Source organism: Sylvia atricapilla, chromosome 5 (genome assembly GCF_009819655.1).
Source record: "Sylvia atricapilla isolate bSylAtr1 chromosome 5, bSylAtr1.pri, whole genome shotgun sequence".
NCBI classification, from domain to species: Eukaryota; Metazoa; Chordata; class Aves; order Passeriformes; family Sylviidae; genus Sylvia; species Sylvia atricapilla.
The window spans coordinates 55663799-55675756 of NC_089144.1; the positions used below are offsets into that span (position 1 = coordinate 55663799).

The 11958-nt window shown below is 45.9% G+C and overlaps 1 protein-coding gene across 1 annotated transcript; it reads right to left on the minus strand.

The window, feature by feature from the left end:
- Positions 1-233: 233 nt before the first annotated feature.
- On the minus strand, positions 234-9936 carry PTHLH (parathyroid hormone like hormone). Its single transcript, XM_066319565.1, has 3 exons — positions 9642-9936; positions 3707-4129; positions 234-401 (listed from the first exon to the last, which is right to left on the minus strand). The coding sequence occupies exons 1-3, from the start codon at positions 9740-9742 to the stop codon at positions 392-394; spliced, it is 534 nt and encodes a 177-aa protein (XP_066175662.1). The 5' UTR covers positions 9743-9936; the 3' UTR covers positions 234-391.
- Between the last annotated feature and the right edge of the window lie 2022 nt (positions 9937-11958).

The following is an 11958-nucleotide window of genomic DNA, read 5'->3' on the forward strand; positions in this document are numbered from 1 at the left end:
TTGTATGTAGGCATTCATTGAAATCAACCACAAAACAGGAACATTTTATGTCAGTTATCAATGTACTCAATATGTATATCTAAAGTGCATTATGTTACAAAAAATATAGAAAGTCAGCAGCACCAAGATACGTTCACAAAATAAATACACCAGTCAACAAAATAAATTATGGTAAATGTGAAAATAATAATTGTCTTAGCCTTAGCCAAAAAGGGGGGGATAAAGGAAAATTCACAATAACCAAATGTGCAGTTTCAGAGAGCAATGGGGGGAAAAGGTTTTATTCTGAGCATTTACAATATTTACAGGTAATAAATACTTTAATACTTTCCATATGTTCACTATTACAGAATACTGCAATATGTCTTCCAAATATCTCTTGCTGAAAATGTCAGCGCCTCCTGCAGAGGAAAGAAAGGACAGGAAAAACAGAAAAACTAATTAATTTTCACTTCAAATGTGTGGACATAGAATCAATGGTAAGAATGCCCCAGACTGTAACAGGTGTGCCTTGCTAGTAACCATCTGCAATAACAGGCCCTGTTTGACCATGTCACAGTTTTAGACACTTGTTCAAGACCTGTGTTATGTTTTTCTCAATGCAACCCCTCTAGAAGTGTGCTGACCTGCATTTTGTCACACACTGAGGCCATTGTACCCTCAGAGGAATGGAAAGGGGCTTTTTTTTTTTTTAGAGCTTTATGCAAGAAGATTCCTGAGTGCTACAGGCATAAGAATTGTGTCACCCTATGATAAAAGTGTCAAGTACTGGAAAAGAAAAAAATACAGTTGGAGAAAAGCAAAAACAGTTTTGAAGATATGGAAAAGGAAGTCCTTGTTAACCTTGTGGCAATGCTGTGTTCTGATTCAAACAGTGCCACGGGGCTTATGTGGTCTCTTTTTCCCACTGACAGACCATCCCTTAGGCATGGGGCTGTGGTGTGTATGAGTAAAGGCTGCTCAGGGCTTGCAGTGAGCAGACCCTTGTTAGAACCTCTTGGAGTGCTTGACTGGGTGAAAAGGCTCTAATTCTGAAACTTTCCCTCTGGGAGCCAGACAGCTTGGTCCTGAAAGAAAGCAACCATCCCATCCTGTTATCCCCCAGCTCCTGCTGTATTCAGTCCAGCTGAAGCAAGCAGCTGCACCCACTCCTGAGATCCGGGAGTTTTCTAAGGGATGCTGCAGTCTGGTGTGAGTTCTCTCCCCACGAGAGCCTGCTCCCACCCCATCAGTGTATTCCTTGTACTGTAACATGAAGTTGCTCAGAGGTGCTGCAGGAAATGCTGCAGGGTTGGGCTTTTTTCCCTTCTGTCCCTGTGAACATTTCTTTTCTAGTGGTTCCCTGGGAAACACCTAAGGGTGGACTGTGGAGATACAGGATGGAGTGGGATTCTCTCTGCTGCAGGACTGATCACCAGAGCTGGGGGTAACATCCTAAGTGGCAAGTGTGTGGGTGTGAGGCGCAACAAAACTCAGATCCCGGAGAGTTTAAAAGGGTTTTCTTAACATGCACACTGAAAAGGAGATACATCTATCATTAGGGAGTTTACTCATTCAAAGAGGTTTTTAGGAAATTAAGTAAGAGCACCTTAATTGAATTGAAATGGGAATTTTGCTGGAATGTCCATGAGAAATAACTTTTAAAGCGCCTAGCATAGAAATGCTAGCATGAAGCTCCTTAATAATTAGCTAGGAACAGCATTAGGATCCATTTCAGAATATATTCCAACAGGTATAAGAGTGGCACATAATTCAAACAGCATGGCGGTGTATTTGTGCATGTCTGCACTACTCAGACCTATTTCTAAGAGGGTGACATTTTCAATTTAGCCTGGATTTTAGGCTTGGTTTTAAATGGCTAAGCCACATCTTGACAGTGGGCTCTGTACTAAGAATAATTTTCAAGCTGCATTCTGTGATTTGGACCTAGATTAGCATGATTGGCTTCTGCCATGAGATACTCCGTGTAGTAACTCAAAAGATCTAGAGAGGATATTATTGTAGTCCAGTTTTTTTCTGACCTAAACCCAAAATTTTGTTTTCAAGACTGATCAGAGAGAATTGGCATGAAGATTTTAATCCGAGGTGTTCAGCAGAAAAGAAGCACAGAGATACAGTGAAAATCATGCTTAAAGTTTACATCTTTTGACAGCCTACTGAGATAACTAAAAACTAATGTATTGGAAGTTTGTTAGGGTGTAAACCAACATGTCCTCTGTACTTGCGAAGGAGGAATTCTCTTTTCCTTTTTTAACAGATGCTCCTTGTTTAATTATCTCCAATTATTTATCTGAAAGACAGGTTATTTTTGGGAATCTGTGAGAAATGCTGCATTCAAATGCTGGACTCCACAGTAAAGCTGAGAGTGTTCAGCCATCTAGACACACTTCAAAGAAAAAAGCTGAACTGGGAAAATTAACAGGGTTGTACTTGTAGTTATTTTATATATCCCATTAGATGGCCAACAAAGACAGCAAAGGAAAAAAAAAAACAACTGTTGAAATTCCCTACATTTTAGATTTCTTTGTGCTTAAGACAGGTGTTATTTGCTGGCCAACACAGTCCCTTGACATCTGTTGAGACTGGTTTATGGTCTGGGACACCCTGGTCTATGGTGCCCAGCCCCAGTCATTGGTACCTCCTGTAGAAGCCAGCATGAGCTGAGGTGATGGAGCACATTGCAAACTGTGGCCTGTAAAGTTTACCCCAGGCTGGGTCTTAGTAAATTCCACAGCTGGTGTCTCTTTCCAAGGGATTTACTGCAAGCAAGTGGCACTTCACTTATGTCTCTGGTCTGCCAAGGTGAAGGGGAGGAGGAGAGAAAAGGGTGGGGTGAAATGCAAACATTCGAGGAGAACTGAAGAGTGGAATCCTTGGCTTTGCCTGCGTGTGCAAATTTCCACTCAAGCTGAGATGACTGCAAGGGGATGAGTCACTTGGGACACCCAGGCTGATGTCTCCAAGCCACTGCCCTAAAAACCCTTCACTGTCATGCATGAGGGAAGCATGACCCTCTCGAAGAGCAATGCTAAACATTTTTAAGCAGCAACGTAATTGTTTCACAAGCTGGCAAAAGGATGGGGCTGAATTAAAAAGTCCTAACGGCAGGGAAAATTTTATGGTGAAAGGCTGGTTTGTGTTGTTTGCAGATATGACTGAGAATTTCTCCGTGTTCTCCCCTAAGGTTAAACAGTAAAATGAAAAACTGTAAAGCAAGGGTAGGAAAGTTGCCAAAAAGGGGAGGTGTTGAGAGGAAGGAAAGAAAACTTCGCCATTTTATAGATGCAAAGCCTTAAATAAAAGTCAAAGGTTTCAATCTGCTCAGGCCCGAGTGTGGGACCAAGATATGATGTGAGATACACTACGGTTAGAGCAGGAAAGAAAACTTTAGTGGCTGTGATGTGCTTCCTTTTTACAGAAACACCTTCACTTACTACTCAGCTTCAGGAAGCAGATTTGGGCAATAAGTTGCTTGTGTGAATTGTGTCTCATGGGAAAGAAATGTTCTGTCCCCAGTACAAAGTGGAAGGGGCACTTACCTGCAGAGAGCACCTTGAGACCAGGCTTGAAAAGCCTCACTGCCCAGTCATGAGTACAAAGATCTGCTTTTACTCCCAGTTTGAGGGAGGCTTTGGCCTCTCACACCAAAGGATAACAATTTCAGTAAATTCATGGCACGCTCCCCAGGAGAATAAAGCAGAATTACCTTAAAGTGTGATTGTGTGTAGTAACAGAGATGTCCAAGGCTGGGCTCTCGGTCACGACGTCTCCGTACACGCCAAGGTTTAGCCAAGCTGAGCGGGTTCTCCTCTTTTTCTTCTCCTGTTCCTTACGTTTTCCAGGCTTTGCTTTCTTTTTCTTCCCTGACGCCTTCAGGGGCTGCTCCTTGTAGGTCTGTGATTTGTTTGTCTCCTGAGTGAGGTATCTGCCCTCATCGTCGCTGCCAAACCGGACGGGGTAGTTCTTGGTGTTGGTAGCAGGTTTGGGGTTGGGTGACACCTCTGATGTTGCACGGATCTCTGCAGTGTTGACACCCTCGATTAAATTTTGAAGGAATATTCTTCTTCTCAAGTCTTGGATTGACTTGCCCTTGTCATGCAATAGCTGGTGCTCTGATACAGCCCGTTTGCTAAAGGGAGAGAAGAGAGGAGAGGGAAAAAATATTTAGGGTTTGGTTATTGCCCAGTGCTTGGCAGAGCTCCTCTCTTCTCTGGCTGTGGTGGCCACAGTGGTCACATATCAGGCTTGGAGACATCCAGTGAAGTCAGACTGCTGGAGCAAGTCCTGCTTGTTCCCCAGAGTAGCTGCTCTCAGCAGAGAAGGGAAAGACCTAAGCGGGTAATAATTCTCAGCTGACTGATCACACACCACTGGAGTTGGAGCTGGATTAGTCACTGCTCTGTTCTAGGAAAGCATCATGACTCTTAATATATCACACTTAATAAAAGCAGGAAGGCAGTTGTCAGAGATGGGAAAACTAAAGGGTCAGACAATGCAGCAAGAGAGGGGAAACTCAGCACTTGTACTGGAGCCGGAAGCAGTGTGTATATAGCATCATTCTAGTGATTTTCTTCTGCTCAGTCATGTGCTTCAAAAACATAAACAAGCACATAAAAGTGCATTTTACTCCTACATTTGAATAAGTGCATTTGCAGGAGTGTAAGGGAAAAATATTTGAATTTGGGCACTTAAACACAGGCACTTCAGTCCATAATGAGCTATCCAAGCAGGCAGCCTGAGCATCAGCAGAGATGAGCCTCAGCCACCCCTATGGATTTATTGCTTGGTCACTTGTGTCCAATTATGGTTTTAGATTACTTCCTAGTATTGCTTTAAGTGTGAACTCTTGGGGCCAAATTTCTTGTCTGCTGTGCTGTTTGAATTTTATGCTAACCTTTTTCTGGAGGGTTAGCATAAAACTGGATCTTCTTCAAGATCATCCTGGTTTCTTAGAGTGATTTTTCCAGAGTTCATCCCGACCTTTTGGTACACTGAGCTCTGTCTTGTTTTCGAGGAATGGGGAGATGAATAGATATCTGTCATTTAGAGATGTTGTACTGGCAAGGAATGTATTAAACATCTGAGGAAGGAAGATATAAATGGCACCTGGATAATAAATAACCAGAGAAAATGTGAAGTGGAAGCCTTTTTCTTGAAGTGGAGCAGATGCACAGCTGCACTCTGAACCACAGACAAAGCACAAGCTGGGATTTCAGCTCAGCTCCCATGAATGCAATAATACAGTTTTATCCTTCCAATTGCTCTACTCCAGCATGCAGAGTTTGGCTATGGAGTCTCTCCTCTTGCATCAGAGCATAGCATGTGACTGGGTTCTCACTGGCCAAAGAGATTCCATTCACTGCCTTGCCTGTCCTATAATCATTTGGTCAATTAGCTGGGTAAGAAGTGGTTTCTGCATGTGAGTGAACTGGAAGAAGAGACATCACTGTGAGTGAATATTCCTTCCTTCCATCCCATCCTTCCTTTTCCTGCTGTGTTACCAAATTTGAAAACGCAAAATATTTGAGACTGTTCTGCAGGTTCTCTTTCTCAGTCCCCTCAGCCAAACTCTTTAGGTTTATGACTTGATCAACAATAGAGCTATTGGAAGTTGGCAATTTCAAGCAGCTCTGGTTTAAGAGCATCCCTTTTAATTCATGTCTTCGTAGGCCTGCACTTTTGAGTATTGCGTTCAAGTGATGGATTTAAGTGATACTGCATCACTATTGCTCAGTGCAAAATTCAAACAGCAGCTTTCCCCCATTCCACAATGAGACTGGAAGATGACTGTCAAAATATGGCTCAAAATCAGCTCTGCATATACTGAGGTTTGTGAGTACACATGTAATCAAATATTGTCTGTATTTTAATTGTCCCAAAATCAGTTTTGGATTACTTCAGCCTTTAGGACATATATTTTATGCCCCTCTACTAAATGTCCCTAAGCAAAAACGCAATGTGATGACACTGAGCTGATCCCAAATCTTCTTTCTCAACAATGCAGCTGTGATCACTAACATAAGCTCATGATCTCCAGAGGAATTTTTTTGACCAAGAGCCATCTCCAACACCCCTCCCATTAGGGTCAGTCTGATAGGCAAGTAGGCCCAGCACCCTGGACTCCTCTGTGTGACTGTCTCTGTGCCGACTGTCAGGCTGTGACTCAGGTTACATTCTGAGCTTCAGTAGTCTATTTTCTCAGGAAATTGGCATGGGAAATGCAGTTCTGCTTTCACTCTTCTAGTTCATAGAAAGTGTATGAAATGTCCCTGCTTTACGGAGTCTAAACCAGTGTCTCATGTGATGAGCAAAGCTTTCCTACTGCCTCTTATGAACTACCAAGGATAATTCTTTCTATCACAGACAACCCAAAGCTGCCTTAATCCTCTAATGTGTATTTGGTCAACTTCCCCACTGTGACAAAATCTTGACTCTCCAAAGCCTGTTATTAAAGTCCTCTTGATTGAAAACCCATTCCATTTTACAGAGCTGAAACCTAAACATTTGGTTCCAGTACACACAAGGCAGTCAGAGAGCATTACAAGATCTGCATCTTGAGTGAGTATGCATTTCCAAAATAATGCAGGGATTGACGTGTGAGGGCTTAGTGTGCCAAAGAGGGTGGGTTTCTCTTTAAATGTCTGTATGATATTTAGCATCAAGTCTGGCCCCAAATAACATTCTGCTATTCCAGATGATTGTATAACATTATGTAGTGTTACATTTCACATGACTTTTATTACTCAGCCAGACTTAAGGATTACATTTTGCCTACCAGCTTCCTTTGTATGCTCTAGATAAAAAAAAAAAAAATCTCCTTGAAACAAAGATGTGGTAGATACACATCTCTTTGACCTTCTGCCTCCTTCTGCTTCAGTTATTCAAACAACTCCTGTGTTTGTAAATCATGGAAAAAGGCTTGCCCAAGAAGACTGATGTAAGAAGTGCTTCATAATGGAGATATCAACAATATCTCACCCACACACTCAGAGTGGGAAGGCAATGGAGGCTGGAATGATTGCATTCACATATTGGCTACGATATGGAAAAAAGGTTAGGCTGTTAGGGTTAAGATGACCCACTAGAGGTCCCTTCCATCCTTCTATAAAATGCACCTCCCATCCAAGAAAAAGGATCCTGTATCCAAAGCAAGAGTAGTAAATGCTAAGTTTCCATGTGGCAGGCACTTTTGAGACAAGGATGTTGATGGTTTATACTTGACCAGAGCATCCAAACTAATTACTGGACCCAAGTGCACTGTGTACACATGAGACTGTCTCATCATGAGGAGAGCAGCAGAAATCCATGACTTGTGACTACCCTGACTTCATGTACTTCCAGATAAGCTGCTCTTTTCAGGCACATTCCTCCTTCTTTTCATTCCCTTGAGATATCTAGCATTTCTAAAAGGCAACATTCTTCAAGCTGTCACTTTCTATCTCAGAGAGCTGCTCTTATTTAGCTGTTATTATCCTTGACTGTTCATGTTGGGTCTGATCCTAAACTCAGCAAAATAACTGAGGAGGATTCGGTCAGCTCTCTGGATTTTGCAAGACTGAGTGCCCTTGCCATCGATTCCAAAGGGAGGGAAGTCTGCTCAACCTATCTCAGGCTTAGGAAAAATATTTTGAACAGATCTAGGGACATGATGCTGTGATGTCTGGACATGATGACAAAAATATGTCATTTCATTTTGAGGCATTACAGGGTTTCTCAGAAGTTCTTCAGCAGCTAAAGCACTCCTATAACAAATAACATGTCTGGAAAACTTTTCTTGGGATAATTTGCTATTGCTTTCCATGGGAGATTTGCTTCAGCAAAGTCTGTAGAACCAGGCCTATGTAATTTTGATTATTTTTGCATGTCCATAATAATGTGCTTCAGTATTTTCATCCATTACTGGTTTAAGTTTTTGACTGAGAAAAAAAAAATCTCGAAGCCTAAGTGAGTTATTAACCATTAACTCGAGGAATGGTTTGTGGTGATATTAAAACAGGACACATGTTTGAGTGTGGTGTCTGTGTTTGTGCTGTGCCCACAAACAAAACTACGTGAATGCCACTAACTGACAGCTGACTGGTTTCTTGTGTGTGTTTTACATGCCAGAGCAAAGAGGGAGCTGAGAAATGCTTTTTCACTGGTTAGCTTACACTTTCCTTTCCCCTGTCAGGGCAGAATGGGGATGTTGGGATCTCTAATCCTGACCTTTAGAAACAAGTGTTAGAACTACACTAACTTCAAAAGAGAGAGTATTTTTCTGCAAATCTAATTTTTTTTAACAACCAAATTTGGCTTAGATCCAGTTCAGAGTTTCCTAGCCAAGAAAATAACAGCATCTAACTGCGCTTCAATTATCTTCTTTCTTTATTTACTTTTGAAACTGAAGTTTGATTCCTCTATATAGTATTTTCCCAAAAGAAAGACATAGCCCAAGAAGAGCTTTCAGGAGTACAAAACAGTTAAATGTTAATGGACTGAGAATAATACACTGTAACATTATCAGCAATAACTTGTTCTACACAATTTGCTGTAGGAGATCTGTAATAGCTCTCTGCCTGGTGCCAAATTTTAGGTGTGTCTGGAGTCACTCCATCTGGGGAATATATTTTTTTTTCTTTTGGGTGTTTGGGTTTTTTTTTTTGTTGTTATTATTATTCCTTGTGTTGCTTAGATGGCAGAGGAAGTGCTATTTGGAGATCCTGTCCTTATGCATGTAATAAAACATTTAAAAGGAAACCCATCTGAAATTGTTTGCTGTGTCATGTTTCCCTGTAAGTTGTGATCGGATTTTCCAGCAGTCTTTCTCCAACTTGGCTTCCTTTCGAACTGAACAACAATACAGCCCTCCCCAGCATGACTGAGGTGTTTCTTCCTTAGAAAATCTGATGCAAGTCCAGAGAAAGCCAGAGAGCTAGATGTGTGAGACAGCTGCTCCTGCACCAGTGCAGAGGCTTCTCCTGCACTTTGTGTACGGGTATTAGTATAAACCAGGCTGATTATTTTGGAAGAAGCAAAAAGGTCATTTCCTGAACAGACCGTCTTAAGTTACACTATCATTTATCAAAAAATATGCCTCTGCCTCTAAGTAAGATACTGGACTCCCTTTGGATTTTTTTTCCCCTGAAATGGCAGAAATCCAAAGAAATTGTTCAGTACTTCAGTGTCATGATGGCCCTCACTTCTGCGTGTTTCCCCTACCCTTATCAATATTGGCTCCACGCCAGAGCCGAGGAAGTGTTAGTTAGTGTAACACACAGCATCTGGATAAACCGGGATGCTCCCTGCCAGGGTCCCGGGACAACCGCACAACAATCACTCGACTGCGTCGGAAGAGAAGCCCCTCAGCTTTCGCACAGCCTCTCCCGAAGCTCTGCAAGCTCAGACAGCTGCCAAGCGCCCTTTTTCTTTGCCCCAAGTGCCTCTTCCTGCCTCTGAGGCAGCGCCGGTGAGCACCTGGGGCAGGTAACCCCGAGCGGCCCCGTGCGGAGCCGGCAGCGCTGGGAGCCTCCCGGGTTGCCTCCCTTCCCTGCCTCCCTTCCCTGCCTCCCCAGCCGCCCCGCCGCAGCGAGGGAGAATAAAGGGAAAGGTTAAAAAAAAAAAAAAAAAAAAAAAAAAAAGAAAAAAGAAAATGAGAAACTCACAGTCTGCGGCTGATCTCCTCTACTGATCTCCCGTAGGAGGGCACGGAATAACTCAGCAGGAACACGGCGAAACTCCACTGCTGGAAGAGTTTAGCGAACATTGTATCCTCCGGGGCTTAAAACCTGCAAGGAAAAGGAGGTCAGTCCCGTGGGACAGATGCGCCAGCGCCGTCCTCAAGGAGTCCCCGCTTCGGCTCTACCAGCTCCGAGACTCTGAAGGAAAAACAAACTTTCTGAGCTCTCAGCTCACTTCTCCCCAACTTCGCTCCGTCTCTCCCTTCCTTGCCGCCTGCCTCTCCCTCCCTCCCTCCTTCCCTCCCTCCCTCCCTCCCTGTCTCTCGCTGCCCGCAGGCAAGATCTCTCTCGACAGGAGTTCAAAAAGCATCCAGATCTCATTTGAACAGGCTTAGAGCGGGCTCCGGTGAGCTCCCTGAGCCCTGTTTAGTTCTAGTCCGCTAAGCCACTCTCTCGGGGCTTTATGTTACAGCAGAAGCCCTGCTTGCAGATAAGGAAAGATTCCCAAAAGTCAGCTCAGCTGCTCGCTTCTCTGTAAACACACAGACACACAGAGGCTGGGGATGCATCTCCACATCTCTCTTTCCGTATACCTCTGCAAAAAACCCAAGGGTCAGGTTCACGCCTCCAGCTGCCGGAAAGTTTTGGTCCCCAACAGCGACAGGGAGAGAGACAAGCGGTGACAAGGAGAGAGACAAGCAAAGGTCGCTGCCTATCTGGAGAGCCCGAGAGGTCTGGGAGGAGCGGTGGCCCCGGCAGGCTCAGGGGCTGGGAAGCATGCTTGGCTCGGCAGGTTGGACTGGGCTGCAGCCTGAGATGTTCACACGCTCCGGAGCAGCCTCTGGGAGACCTGTGGGAGGACGGAGGGTTTTGCAAAGAGATGGCGCCCTAGGAACATGTGCGGAGAGAGCGAGAGCCCTGGCGGGATACCCACAGCCAAAGCGGAGACTGGGAATCGGCGCTTCCCAGGCCCGCAATCAAAAAGGAGCGAAGAAAGGGAAACACCCGGCAGCACATGCACTCAGCGGACCCCAAGGACTCCGGCCAAGCTCTCCGCATCTTCTGCAGCCGCACTCCTCTCTCGCTCACCTTCCAGCTCTCCCTTTTTGCGTTTAGCCCCGGGTCAGCGCCTCCCCTGCCGCGGGGATTCCTCCCATCGGTGGGAGCACTTTTTAGCTGAAGCCCTAGAGTGCTGCCCGGGACTGCTGCCGCCTTTCCTCGCACGCACCTACCGTGGCTGGTCGCCGTTCCCCTATTAGCCGGAGGGTCGGTTCCTAATGATGCTAATTGTACGGTAGTGAAGAGAGGGGGGAGCGAAGGGGGAGGGCTGGGGGAAGGACTCGCGGTCTATGAACACAGGCGCTCCCGGCCAAAAAAGTAAACTAGTGGAAAGTTTTCTCCTCCTCTCCCTTTTTCGCCTTCCACTTCGCCCTCCTTCAGCCTGGCCAAGGCTTTGCAAACCGCTGCCTCAAGTTGCGCTCCCGTGCGAGGCGGGCAGCGCCGCGGGGCTGCGGGACAGCGGTGGCCGGAGCGGCGGGAGGCGGGCGGGCACCCCCGGGCACCCCCGAACCCCCCGGGCACCCCCGAACCCCCCGGGCACCGACGGCCCGGCAGCCCCGCACCCCCCGAAGGAGGCACCAAACTTTTCCATCCCGGGACAACACTTGTGTAAAACCCGAAGGTAACGCAGCCCGCCCGTCTCTGCAGCCTAGGCGCACAAGGAGCCGCCCCGGCTCTACAAGGGGACAGCGGGACAGAGCCGAGGGACAGGGCAGTGCTCCCCTCGTCCCCACCGCCGGCGGCTCTCCCAGAGGGAATGCCCTGCACGCCGATCTCAGGGCCGTGCTGGCGCACACCTGGGCACATCCCAGCAGCATCCCGGCAGCATCCCGGCAGCATCCCGGCAGCATCCCGGCAGCATCCCTCGCCCCTCGGCAGGGCTCGGCCGAGCCCCCCCGATACCGCGGCGGGGCACTGGGGTCGCTGGTTGTGCCGCTGACAGCCTGATTTACAGGGAATGCTTTCCCAACACCCTCACAAGCCGCAACAAAACATTGAGGCGTGCCGGCTGATTGCTCCTTCTCATCCTGCCCCCGAATTAAAGCAGGCTCTCTGGAGAAGGCTGAGGTGCAAAGCAAAGCGTTTTTCTACCTGCAGGTTATTTTAAGTTAAACGACGCTCGTTGCCACAGTTTTAAAGCCCGGATTCCGCACCACACAGACAAATAAAACAGCATAAGAGCTGAAATAGAAATCATGCTGAAAACATTAAATCGTTTATGCTGTAAATAAATTCCCTGAAC

Bases quoted from the DNA above. Each gene is read 5' to 3' on its own strand.
- PTHLH (XM_066319565.1), bottom strand. From the start codon at position 9,742: ATGTTCGCTAAACTCTTCCAGCAGTGGAGTTTCGCCGTGTTCCTGCTG. The intron at 4,130-9,641 runs GTGAGTTTCTCA...CTCTCCCTTTAG, and splicing joins GAGGAGATCAGCCGCAGACT to CAAACGGGCTGTATCAGAGC.